The following is a 14,021-nucleotide window of genomic DNA, read 5'->3' as shown; positions in this document are numbered from 1 at the left end:
GACTGCAAAATTGTGCTTAGGAGTTTATGTCCCAGAAGTGTTAAGGCTTTTTAAATCTCAATACCAGACATTTTTCTAAGTACTAATGAGCTATACCAATGAGGTTTAACAAGATGAATGATTAGATGGAACAGCGGTATTAAAGGTTTACATATTCACAAATAAGCACAATCAAGTCAATTTCAAAATAAGTAGAGAAATGGTAAAAAGAATTGGCCTGGTATTGGTGTTTTTTTTGCCCAACTCATAGGATATGTTTCTCTTTTTTTTAGTCGGAGAGGAAAGGTTCGCAAAGCACCTAATTATGGTTGAATCAAGCTTAAACTTGAAAGACATGTCAGTTCGTGGACAGTAACTCCTAGTCACTTTAGTTTAAATGTTAATGTATGCATTTTCCAGTTTTGATCTTGTTAAGACAGCTGCGGTTGCAGATATGTTGCTTTAGGCTAAAAAATATAGAATTTCAATCCCTTATTCATAGATATTTTCTAGTCTCTTTTTATCTAAAAACCGAAATAGAAAAAGGTGAGTCGTCACCGTACAACCCAACCATGTACTTCAGTGCTCTGCGAACCTGACCTCTGAACAATGGCTCCTTGCCTTTCCTGTCATTGGGAGCCAGTAAGGATGAGGAGTTAGCATTAGTGTTAGCTGCATTAATGAAGCCACAGCGTAGCCACAGCGAGCAGGAGCGAGAGCCCCAAGGTGGAGGCAAGGGAGGCGGCCAGGGGCCTGCCGTCGTTCACCAGCCTGAAGGAGATAACCTCCACCTTGAATCCGTCTTCGGTGGCCATGCAGCGGAAGACACCTTCCTTCAGGGGCGTGTCCACAACTGGCCCCAGGACACAGAAGTCTCCAGAGAAGAGGCAGGGGTAGTTCTTGAAGCAGTTGTCCTTCTCCCAGCGGTAGGTGGCGTGGAAGGAGCGCACAGGGCATGGGAGGAAGATGGAGGTGTTGAACGGCACCACCACTTCTCTGGGGGAAGTTCGGCGCAGCTTCAGAGCTGTAGGTGCAAAGAAATGAAGAGTTTCATATCAAAATAAATGTTGATTCCATTTCGCTCTGTGGACACCTGATAAAACTGAAGCCCATATCAGGTTCATATTTTATATTTCCTGCTCTGACCAGTGAACATTGTTTTGTAGATCTTTAACAAAGCAGAATTATCAACACGGCACAGCAGGCATCCGCCTCAGGCCCCAGACTTGCAGGGACACAAACGCCCCGAAGTCCCCGTATTCATTATGTACTGTGTGGTTCACAGTTATTTGATCAATTGCAAATTTGTTTGGGAATATGCACCACATCAACTTGAATGAGGAAGCCCTAAGGCGAGCTCTGCATTATTACCTTTATGGTACAGAGCCCATTTGCCAGGCAGTCAATATGAACCCACAGATCATTTTAGCACTGGGGCCCCCTGGTGGATTCATCCAATTATAAGCTTTGCAAATGGTGATTGGGTTTCAGCTTCTTGCTTTGTTGGAATAAACACAAAGAAGAATTGGATAGCTGGCACAAGCAGCGTAGGCCACTGTGGACGGACAGAAACGAAAAAGACGTCCAGGATGGAGCTTTATAATCAGAAAATGGAAGGAAAGCAGCCACACTAAGTACCGCCCACTCCTTTGACTGGCAGGTGAACAACACAGGAATAAGCTCCTATAGAACCAACATGATGCTGTTTTCACAAAAAAAACAGTTTAGTAGTTGAGCTATGTCGAAGTACAGGGGGAACAAAAACACAATACATGCCATAATCCTCCACATGTCCTCACCAGGGCTCTGGATATATTATGACAAATGATACCCCGTCCCTAAAATAGCTGCGTTATCGTAGTTTATCAATCATAACTAGACGAGACATGGCAGAGCTGGATTATGATTATGTGGCTGTAGAGGGTTATGCTAGAAACGCCCCATTTCAGATCGACACACGTCACTGAGTTTCAAAGCAATCATGCTATACGAGTAATCTTTGTGTTTATCTAATTTACTTCTATGTATTCAACATCTAAACTATATTACTTTAGAAAAAAAGCTGCCTGATCCTACAGTTGTTCCTGCTGCACTGTAATCCTCTACAGAGCCTCACTATGTAACTCAAAACCCCCCTACTCATTATTAATATATATTTAATGTCTGTAAATCAATCTCGTTTGCGTCTTACTTTCCTTTCCCCTTGAGATTTGGGTTCTAACATCATTGCAGAGTGCTTTGTGTTAAAAATAATAACGTATATTCCAACCAACTTCCATATTGGTCAGCTGGAAGCCTCCAAAAGTCAGCTGGAGACGGATTTTTCAACCAAGCCTCGGAGTTGTTATAGTAGCCGGTTTGCGGCTAATAAAATTAGTTGTCATTTCAGCTGCTACGATCGACGGTTGTTGACTAAAAATGAGAAGCCCGCTTTTGTCTTGGCGCCAACGCTTTACAAAAAAAAACCAGCGATGAATATGAATGTTATCGCTGTGAGCAGCCTACTGCGTGAGATTGGAAGGCTTGGCAGGCAGGACGGTAACCAAGGCCAAGGAGCAGGGCTTGGAAGCAAAAAAAAACATTAGGGAAGAGTTGCTTGAGAAATTATGTTGTTTTTTGACTGTAAAATGAAGAAGGACAAAGTCTACCAGTGGAGCCATGCTTACTAAAAGATTATTGCTTCTCATCACCTCTAATCAAGAGAATAGGCCAAAGTTGTCGCCGTATCACCAGACAGGACACATGGCACCAGTGACACGACTAGAAATAAATCCAATGTTGAAGTCAGATCACTTGAGGAGATAGCCTTTCCTTCAGAGGCTAGTAATTGCCATGATTAGTTGAGGTTATAGTTGGGTTTTGAGCTCCGAAACGGGGCAAGGCATGATATAAAAAAAAATATATATAAGAAAAATCTCTCCCTGTGGGTTTTTTGCTCTCTGCTCAATTATATGATAATCATCTTTTTACTGTAGTTGCTCATAAAGGTTCCTATTTTGGTTTAATTAAGATACAGAGAGAGTGGGAGAGAGCAGATAAGGGCTCACCAGCAGCTTCCCCGCAAACCGAGGAGTTCGAATGGTCCAGATTCTGAATGAGTGCCCTGTCGGAAAAGAATAGAGAAGACAAATTAGCAGCGTTAAATAGTTTCACAAACGGCTTACGAGTCTTTGCATCAACCGGCTGTTGTTCGCAAATTAAAACATGCAGGGACAAATCATTCGGCGGTGTCGGGGCGAGGGAGGAGAAAGGACTGTGTGCAGTTATTTAACATTAGAAAGTGCGTTAAACCAGAGTAATTTAGCATCAGAATGAAACCGTCTTAATATTGTGTCTGCTGTGATTTGGGTGATTGCCCTGCTTTGCTTTGAACTGCAGTTACTTTGCACTTAAAGCAAGTTTCATCATCCCAGGCCAAGCATTGTCAGTCAGAACACTCGGGCATTATTTCTTCTAATGGTGCCGTTTTCAGAATCGCCAACGAGCGCCCACTCAACGCTGTGAGGCTCCCGTGAAAACAGCCAATCGCTATGCGGCGGCGACTTCGCATCCGCTCGTACCCAGACGTGACGTTGTATCCAGGCGGGATGGTGATGCACTTCCTCCTGGCCTTGTCCCAGCCGCAGTACGGATCCCGAGAAAGGATGCACTCCCTGCACGTGTCGCCATAGCGACGGCAGTCCGCCAGCGGCAGTCGCTGGACCTCCATCGCTGTACCGACGTACAGATGTCCCTGAGGAGGCAAACATGGAACACTGTATGCATCTCCCAGATTTATTAGCAACAGCGATGCTACTGGAATACATCCGCGAGTGTTGTTTCATTATTCAAAGTAAAATGAGAGAATTTTTTTATGCCATAATAACTGCAGAGCGTCTGAGACGGCCTTCAGGCCAACATGGGACAGTACATCTCAACGAAAGCACAGAATGAGGATTATTTTTTTATTATCTAGACACACAACGCATGACTAGAGGATATTTAACAGTAATAACTCCAACTTTAATATTAAATCTCCTCCGTATAGGCAGAATATTGGCAAGATTCAGTATTTTATTTTAGATATTTCGCACAAGAAATTAGCAAGCAGATGAATGACTTAAGAAGAGATTTTACAACATGTTTTTTGGTTTAATTTCTTACATCTTTCATCTTTTAAATAATTCATTTAAAAAAAACAAATAGCAAGCATGTTTTTAGATATTGCACTGTTGAAATCATCTTCAGGTTTTAAGAAAAAAAAAAAAAGGCTTCCATGAACACATGGCTTATTGCATGTTTCGCAGCCTTTCCCAGCACCGTCTAAAGCCCTGATAAATTATTTAGAATGAAAACACAAATGCAGCAGAAATCCGAATGCAGCTTCATTACTCATACCTTTTGGGAGTCGATGGCCATGTTTAGAACGGGGCCCTCGTTGTGGAACAGAGAGTACTGAGATATGATGAAGACCTCCTCGCTTGTGTGAAGAACTTTGAGAACTTTGCCTTGTTCTGGAGAAACAAAGAAGGAAGAGATGTTGTAAATGGAGCGTGGGGGCGAATCACACGTCTCCAGGCTCGACTCGTACATACAGAAATGCCACAAGTTCCTGGAATTGTATGTTAAAATCTGTGGGTTTCTTTTCTCTTTTTTTGTTGTTGCCTGAGGTGGATTTGGACAGTTTCCACCCTGAAGGCAGGCTGGAGGGCCAAAAAGGCAGAGAAGAGAGATTTTTCTGAACAAACGAGGAGAATGGATGGTGTACCTGTACTTGCAGTGGATGGTGCCAAAACCATCGTATAAGCTACAGGCAGCGTGTTACTCAGGATGCTAATGGTGAGGAGAAGCTAAGAGGTTGAACTCTGTAGAATTCAGCAGCAGGAATCCAGTTAAAATGTTTGCGTTCTCTTCGGGTCGGTTACGTAACTAAAACTCTGTGTTGTTCCTGTCACAAATGATGAAGCATTCAATATCCAAGAACTTTTATTGTGGCTTCTGGCTGAGACCTTTTCCATAACGGCAAACGCTATTTGACATCAGAGAGGTGATTTCTCACGAACCGGGCTGAAACAATACGGCCACAACAAAGCCTGGAGCCTGGATCGCTAACTGGGCAAAGTTATGCAGCCGGTCCTCGGAGATCCGGGTCTTCGGGGAACTGAAAGCTCCCATTGGTGCCAACCGGTTCGAGCTCATTTAATATACAAATGCACTTGAGACTTTGCGTCAGTCGAGCAGAACATCAGCACGATTGATGGAGGCCTTCAATCGACTCTGTTTGCATCTTCGTTCAGCTGGATTGTAAACAAACAATGTGGGCTTAAAAATTGTTGATGAAATTATTGTAATCAAAGGCAAACTAGCAAAATAATAAATGAAATTCAGATTTAAGATAATGTAAATCAGCTAAAATAAGAACAGTTGGTAGCAACATAAGATAAAACTCAAAACCCTAAGTTGCCCTAAGGGTAAAAATGAGGCAAGCTTTATATTGTTCTGCTCCCTATTCCTGGTGGCTCTGAAAACAGGCAGCGAATGCAATGTAATGCAATCATGGGAGCATGCTCGATAAGGGCCCCGCATTAAAAGACGGCAGCAAAGTAGCTGGGTAAGAACATTAATCGCATAACGCCGTGTCTGTCATGCCTCGCAGTAATCGAGGACCACCCAGCCCGAGCAAACGGCTCACAATGAGGAGCGTTATAATTATCACCGGCAAGGTGGGCCTCGTGTCAGAATCTGGTTTCAAGACCTTCGTTGTTGCCGTTCCACTCTTTGCGTGTTTCTTTTATGTTTTAATTCTGGAATGAATTTCATTTGCGCTTAATCAAATTACCACCTTGCAGTCCTCATGCCAGACAATATTCCAGCAGAGCAAACCGGTGCACACACAGATCACAGACGGTAAAAAAGCCGAGAGGTAAATGGGTTCTCCAGGTCTCATAGCAGATGAATAAAGCCAAGCAAAGTGCCACTCAAGTCTCCTGAGTTCAGCAACAATCAAGTCAGTTTTCAGTCATTGAATTTACAGCGTGATGAGGTTCATTTTGTCTACTCTGATTATTTTTAATAGGACAATAAGTAGTTTTTAGATAGGAGCTGTTTCTACCTTTGACATGTTTTGACTGTCACTGACATCTATGTTGACGTGTCTTTGTCAGCTGCTGGCTTCCTGGAGGCGTGACCCGCCTGGCGATCTGTCAGATTTGCCCAACAGGCCACGCCTCCTGCTGCCCGGTGGTCTCTGCAGAAGAGCGTCCCATGTGTGGGACATAGACTGTAAAAAAGATGGACGTAGCAACCAGCCCTGTAAAATGAAGCCAACCTGGAAGTGTCAAAAACCTGCAGTATCACTACGTCCGCTAGCTGCTGGCTCCAAAAAGCCCTGGCTCCCATAGACTGGAATTAGAAAAGAAGTGATCACAGATCACGAAATACTGCATTCCTACAGCTCAGGATTTTTTTAAAATTAGTTTTCATGGTCAAATCCAGAGATCAGGTGGCCAATCTGAAAATAAATCAATACTGAATTTTTAAAAATCGTCAACATTTTGCGGGGCAAGGGGCGTGGCTGGCTTGATTGACAGTCGGCAGCGACCATACAGATGAAGCGAGCAGAAGGCGGTAAATGTGGACGGGGCAGAGAGGGCCCGCCTCTCAATCCGTCTGACCAATCGCTGCTCCTATGGCTGCGCCCCCCTCCGATGATTCTTGCGTCACTGGCTCCAAAAATCCAAGATGTCAACCAGGAAGTAGCAAAACCCTGGCTTCATTTTCTCAGTGCAGAAACCAACGGGTGACGTCACGGTAGCTACGTCCATCTTTTATACAGTCTATGGTGTGGGGCAGCATGATTCCTCCTCATCACGGTTCATGGCGTCTTTGACTCGCCTCCTGATCCAACGTTTAAATTTGTTGCTCTCCAATGATCGTTGCGTCGTCCCAGTCCATGATGCGGTTGTTTCTTTTGGCTGAGTTTAGGTTCACATGTTCTGCTTTTTCTTTTTGTGATCTTGTGCGTCGACTTGATGTTTCCTTTTCACATTCTTTTTTTTTAACCAGCTGATAAAGACACATCAGTGACGTTTCTGAGGAAGACTGAAGCGACAGTCGAAACATGTCAAAGGTAAAAACAGAATCAGCTTTGATGGCCAAGAACGTACACAACATACAAGGAATTTGGTTGTGGCTGTTGGTGTCGCCCGAGGACATTGCAAGAGAAATAGGAAAAGAAAAATAAAGTAAAAAAGGAACCCTATACCTACTGAGTTTGTCGACTGAAAATGCTGTTGAGCTGATCAAGACAAGTTAGTTGAATTCATCCTCACAAGCAACGGCATAGCTTCGGTTCGCTAATTATCCTCCTTTTTGCAGCTCGTGTCTTTTCAACGTGGAAGCTGCACAAATGAGCACTGAGTCTGTGTGAGTACTGGCTGTCATTTAGTCCAAATCAAGCGCACCCCAGGAGTTTCCTGCCTCCCTATACGAGCCAAGTTCCAGCAGACAGACTCACAGATTTGCTGGAATTTCTGCACACGATCGTTCAGCTTTACTCAGTGGTATTGTCTTGCGTGCAGGCTTGACTTTGAGAATTGATGAGTCATTGCTCTCACTGTGAGCCATCATTTTGTTTTTTTGCACAGTAGACTTTACCAGACAGTAACTGTTTACAGTCTCTGCTGCTGCTTCTCAATATTTCCAACTACTTTTTTTTTTTTTTTTAATGCTGACTGTTTCATTGGACTCGGAGCCAATGAAAATATTCTGGGTTTCTATTTGAATTCCCTCACCGTGATGGGTTTTTATTGCCTCCAGTCAGCCACGCCTCCCTCTCCAAACAACAACTCGACGGATTTAAAGGCTCCCCGCAGGAAGACGCTCAAACTTGTTTTGTCTTTTTGTCACATCTAAGATTATTTTACCTTCCCCCCGCTGTGAAAATGTGATTACAGCGATACCTTTTTTATCTCACATCCTCATTTCCTGAACGCTCCCTCTGTGAGGCACTTTCTCATTTGTAATTAGGCAGTCGGGCAGGTTCTTGCTGTCACTTGGACTTCTTTTGTTCTGCCTTGTGTCTTTTTCATAAAACGTCAAATCTTTCCCTCTGTAGTCGAAGATAACGCTTCCCCCATTTTTTTTACCCAGTTTACTCTCATGTGATTCTTTAATCCTGTCTGCAGCTATTTTGGGCTCTTTTTTTTTTTTTTTATCAGAACAGTGTATCAGCACAAAGATGGCAGCAAGACGTTCTGAGGGGAGGGGAAGGGTGACGGTGCTGAACTTATGCAGCGTCTCTGTTTTTAGTTCTATTTATCCAGGAAGGCTTTGCTGAGATGTGTTGTTTTACAGTTTAAACTCCCTCCTCGCTGCCTTTTTTTTTACACCTGACTGTTGGACCTAAGAGCCACACATTTTTCCAGCTGTGCTAAAGGTTTAGCTGCAAGTTAAAATCATCCACTTCCTTCACTCATATTTCCCCCCCGCCTCACCTTTAAGCTACTGCCACCTCATGTGTCACGCCGAGTGAAAAGAAAATAGCTTCTGATCTGGAACATAAAGTCAACTTGAAACAAGTGCACGGCTCTGACATTTCTGCCGTCCCCGAGGGGAGCTTTCTGCTGTATCACCTCCGCCGCTGAAACGCTCCGAGCAGATTTACGTCTCGTGGCGGTCAATCTGTCAGCGAGTTACTGAAGGGAAGGAAATCTTTCACTACTGCTCGTTCCTTTCATTCCGTTTCCAGCAGTCCCCCTGAATCAGAGACTAACTGCTCCGGTTTGTCCGGCAGCTTTCAAAGGTCCGCTATCTTTCATTCCTCCTTTGTTGCTTTTTTTTCCTAAGCGAGTCTTTAGGGCTCTGACACAGCCGGCTCACAGTCAGACATCTGTGGGCTGTTGAACTTGTGTGACTGTACATCATTACATGGACGATATTTTTCGTTTCATCTCTTTCACATGGCTCTACCTTGCTCTGGACAGCCCAGTACTGCAGGAATTGAGGTTCTACTGGACAAATCTGCAGCACAGTTGACTCCTAGAATGTAGAAGTGAGGAGTTTGGCATCGAGCACAACCCAACTTAGCTTCTATTACCGTAATCAAACACAGTTACAGCTTTCCCTGCTGTTGCTGCCGTTACCCCGCATATGTAGAGATCTTTTAAAACATTGCTATTGGACAATAAAACTCAGTAAATTAACATTATACAGGGTTTTGCAGACTATTTTTTTCTGGTAAAAGGGCTGCTCGGTATTTCTTTAAGTACCCAAAGCTGAGCAACTTTAAAGGGAATCAGTTTGCCAGATCTTCTTGGCTTTGACTAAAGTGAATCAGGAGCAGCCAGCCACTGCTCTCAACTCAATCAAGACTTTGATCTGAAACACAGGCCCGTCTTTGAGCTTCTTTCTGCAGCTGTAGCCGTATCTGTCGCTTGAAACTAAATATTCAATCAGCTTAGCACTGCGCTACTTAAAAGAAGGTCCAAATCAATATAGAAGAATCAGAGATAGTGTGATTATTTATTCCTCCTCCTTGTCAAAACCTGGAACCGACGTTATCACAATGCAACTGAAAAGATTTACAAAAACAGAGGCGAGTACAGCCCTGGACACCAAAATGTCAAATGATTCAAAGTTGTATCACCTCTCTTTAATTGCATTACTTCTGCATTCAACAGAGTATTTCATTTTACGAACAATCAAGCACAATACAAATTAAACACACCTGTGATGACTTATAACCAAGTACCTGTCATTTCTAAGTGGACTAACTGCATGAATATGGTTATAAAATGATCTGTGAACATCAGAGCTCCCTTATTTTCATTGTGGCTCCACATTGAAAGGAACGGCCAGAGGCAAATGTGATTATGTGGCTTCACAAAGATGGACAACGTACAGTAAAATAAGTGGAAACACAGATTTAAGGTCAGATTAGACCACAATGCATCTGTTCAGCTGAGATGGGAGTCCAGCATGTTTGGCATGAACCTGGAATACCACAATGAACGCATAGTCCTAACAGTGAAGCAGTCAGTGAGTTGGGAGTGGGAAAACAGCGGAAACATCCATCCATCATCTATACACCTCTTAATCCTCACTAGGGTCACAGGGTGCTGGAGTCTATCCCAGCTAACTTATGGTGAAGGCAGGGGACACCTGGACCAGTCTATCACAAGGCTACACTTAGAGACAGACAACCAAGCACACTCACATTCACACCGACGGACAATTTAGAATCACCAATTAACTTCAGCATGTTTTTGGAATGTGGGAGGAAGCCAGAGAACCTGGAGAGAACCCACGCTGTACGGGGAAAACATGCAGAAAGCTCCCGGGTGTCCTCACCGGGACGCAAACTGGTGACCTTCCTGCTGCGAGGCAACAGTGCTAACCACCGATCCACTTTGCAGCCCACAGTGATCACATTCAACATCAATCAGGAGGTGTAGAACAAACCATGGTATCACTTTGGACAGTGTGCTAATTGGACAATTTAGCGCTGAAAAACAGGAAAACTGGAAGGTGTTTCAGACTCCCATCTCTCTCTGTAACCATTAGAGTTCAGACAGTAAGAAGGACATTACATAACCACAACTTCTATGAACATCCAAGAAAAAAAACCTTCTCTATGGTGCCACATTGCAAGGTGAAACTTTGCTAAAGAACCCACGAAGAGGCGAGATGACTACTGGGATTTCATTCTTTGGTCAGATGAGACCAAGATAAATGTGTTCATCTGAGATGGGGTCCAGCTTGTTCGGCATGAACGTGGAGCACCACAGTGAATGCATAGTCCTGACAGTGAAGCACAGAGGCGAGGCGGGGGTGTGATAATATGGTGGCACGAGTGCAAAAGGTTTAGGGGAGATGACATTTAGAGATGGTGCCTGTGGATGTAGTGAAACACTTGGTGACAAGAGGACCTCCAGCAGCATATCAGAAGTGTCTGGAGATCCGCAGTCATCCAGGTTGTGGTTATTCTGGTAGATTAATCGTAGCAACTGGACTTGCTTGAGTTCCTTGAAGATGTTCCACCTCTCATCCAAGAGGCTTCATCAGTTCTGACTAGTTGGGAGTTCCAGATATCCTTAAGGAGCCATTAACACCTGAGTTTCGGTTTCAATTGGGGCTTTGTTGCCCCTCCACCTCGTTAGTGCCCCCCCTGCCACCGTGGGGTTCGTTAAGGTCTTTTGTGGCGAGGTGTGAATGTGGTTTCATGAAAGCTGCTGGAGGTCATCTTGTCAGTCGTGGAACCATCTATAAATGTAATAACTTACCAGAAGTGGAATATTTCAGCATGAGGACAAGTTAAAGTTCACAAAAAATGACACGAGGCAAGAAGGAAAGAGCAAATGTCACCCGATTCTAATCCAAGAGAATCGTCTGTGGGGTATTTTAAAGAGATTCCTTCAGCTAAGAGCTACTGACAAAAGAAGAATATCTCTCCAGATATTTCCTCCATGCTGAAGGTGACTGAGTCTCATTAAAGATACAAGTGGACTTAATATCTAAACCTCAGTAATGAAAGATGTTCTGACCTTTTGATGCATTAGATTCTAACGGTGTCTTTAATGTGACATAAGAGCAAACATCACAACTTGGTAGTTATGTAGTTACCGTAATGTGATTCGATTCATTTGACATTTAAGTGACACCGTGCTCTGCTGTTTGCTGTCGGTGTGTTACGCTAGCGGCGGCTACCGTAGCTTAGCACACACAGACTCGAGCAGAGGTTATGAGTACGCTTGAGCTCACTTCTCTACACCCCAGATTTTCTTCATATTATTTTTAAACTTGCAGTCTTCAGCCTCGACCGGTTTTGACTCGACTTCACTCAGTTCATCAGCTCCCTCTGGAAGCCTTTATACATTTATGTTTAATGCATGCACTCCCCAGGATTCGTAAAAAGCACTTTCATGTTCAACGTTCGTGTGGGTTCCCTTTAAGACACTTCTGACCAAAATGAAACAGAGAAGACCCACAAGAAGAAGCTTAAAACCATCAAGTGGGACATCAGAACCCCGGGCACGCTCAGAAAAATCACCACAACCAAATGGCGACAAAATAATCAGTTCTCCTCTTGGGGCTTATCTTTAGAAATCAGGTCAATAATTTAAAAAAAAAAAACTTCATTTCAGCTTGATTTAAACTACATGAGTTTTGTGGGGGAACAGCTGCACTACCTCCAGTCTGTTATATGAAACCATGAATTCTGCTGAATTATAATTCTTGCTGGTGATCAAAAGACAAAAAAAAAAATCAGTTTGTCAAATACCGCCGCGTTCCGTCAGCCTACATCTCACAGGGGAGTCCCTCTGAGACTTGTTAGATGGGTTTAAAGCTCAGAGTATATGGTGCACTATTTAGCTAATTAGGAGCCCGGCGCCGCCCCGTCGCTTTGTTCTAGGTCAACATTTTAAAGTGAGTTCCTTTAGCCGTCAAATACATCACTTTTCCCAAACAGCTGTGATGAAAATAAACAAGACGCGCGCCTCTGTGGGTGTGGAAATTAGATGAGAGGGAATTAGATGGATGATGTTTTCTTGCTTTCGTAGCATCAAGGTGCCCCTTCTTCGTGGCACCAAGAGTCGTTTTACTGTAAGTGCTGGGCAGCCACGCAGTGTTTGCTTTGACCAGCTGAATATCTAAATACAAGGCAGAGGGAAAAACATGCACAAAAACCAGCAACACCTTCATGTAGCACAGGAGGGTGGATGCAAGCATGGCAGGATGTGGGGGTGTATCGGCACATAAGACTAAAGCTCGAACAAAACGAAGAGAAAAATCTGATCATAAACCATCGAAAAAGTGAAAACAAAGCTATTGATGGCAGTGGTGGGTGTACAGATTATCTACAAATTACCAACGGAGGCTTTAATCACAGACTACAACATAATGAGATAATGGATGTGTCAACAGCTCCGGTTCTGTTCGCTCTGTCCCGGTTTTCTGTTGTATTAAGATAACTTTTAATGGCGGAATAAATAAAAAACAATCTCCTCAGGAGCTCGTGTTGACTCAGATAATGCTGTTGTGCAGCTTTTCAATGAAGTTATAACCAAGTCAGCTAAAATAAAACGCCAATAAACAATTTTTACGGCATTGTTCTATGTTAAAATATTGAAATAAACGTGCCCCGCAGAGTTTGGTGCGTGTGACTCAGCCTCACTCATCGTTTGTGTCCTTGAGGAATGTGGAATTGTTGCCGTTCTTTCCTCATCAAGTGATGATTTGACAGCTTTGGAACTTGTATTATTTAATGGGTTGTTATCGCACGCTTTTGTTGCTGCATTCTTAAGACCTCTCGTTTAAAATCTCTTATTCTCAAGCTTTCTGAAGGCCACCTAGTTTTCTGTAATAAAGTTATTTGTATTGTGTATGTAACTTAGAAACTCCCAATGCCATCTGTGTTTGAACGCTTATTATCTGCAATACTACCGTGCATGCAAAAAAGATCTTGATCACTGTTGTTTATAGTCAAAATAATCTCCGTTTGATTCTCTTATAATGGCTGCTGCCTCTCCTGGTGCACATAGATGTACTTAGGACAAGATCAATACATTAGAAGTAATGTAATGGTTAAGCCTTGACCATTAGCCAGACCATTCTCCACTGCTGACACTGTGCAGAACGGTCTGGCTGCACCTCATCATCATACTGCGACAGGGAAAAAACTGGCTTTGTTTCTTTAAACCAATTGTCTTGGATGGTTCTAAGTCCAGCATGTAGCAACATCGTCCCCTTCAAACAGTAATGGAGTTTCAGTGGAACATTTGCATGCAGAGAGGCGAGCATTGTTATTTACAAGGTTAATTCTCCTTTTGTCGCACCATCCAATCGTTTGGCAAAATGTGGTAATTTGCTGCTTAGAGGTTGTCGCTTCTAATAGTGAAGGGGATTCTGAAAACGGTAGCATGCAGATGGCAGAAGATGAGGCGAAAGCCACGTGGAATGTGTGACAAATGGCAGACTAATACTCACAGTCTACATCGGGCGTGTCAGACGATTAAATATTTATGAATAACATCAACCGCGTAAACAGTTTTAGTTTTTTTTTT

General features: G+C 43.4%; 1 protein-coding gene across 1 annotated transcript in view; it reads right to left on the bottom strand.

The window, feature by feature from the left end:
* Window positions 1–656: 656 nt before the first annotated feature.
* LOC103362574 (semaphorin-7A) overlaps window positions 657–14,021 on the bottom strand; it is a 47,432-nt gene continuing 34,067 nt past the window's right edge. Inside the window, exons 11-14 of the mRNA XM_008288959.1 lie at window positions 4,357–4,472; window positions 3,540–3,712; window positions 3,027–3,082; window positions 657–1,003 (exon numbers count right to left, since the gene is read on the bottom strand). Coding sequence (XP_008287181.1) covers window positions 657–1,003; window positions 3,027–3,082; window positions 3,540–3,712; window positions 4,357–4,472 — 692 coding nt within the window. The remainder of the gene's footprint in view (window positions 1,004–3,026; window positions 3,083–3,539; window positions 3,713–4,356; window positions 4,473–14,021) is intronic.

Source organism: Stegastes partitus, unplaced genomic scaffold (genome assembly GCF_000690725.1).
Source record: "Stegastes partitus isolate 25-593 unplaced genomic scaffold, Stegastes_partitus-1.0.2 Scaffold585, whole genome shotgun sequence".
NCBI classification, from domain to species: Eukaryota; Metazoa; Chordata; class Actinopteri; family Pomacentridae; genus Stegastes; species Stegastes partitus.
This window is presented reverse-complemented; position numbering and strand designations above follow the sequence as displayed.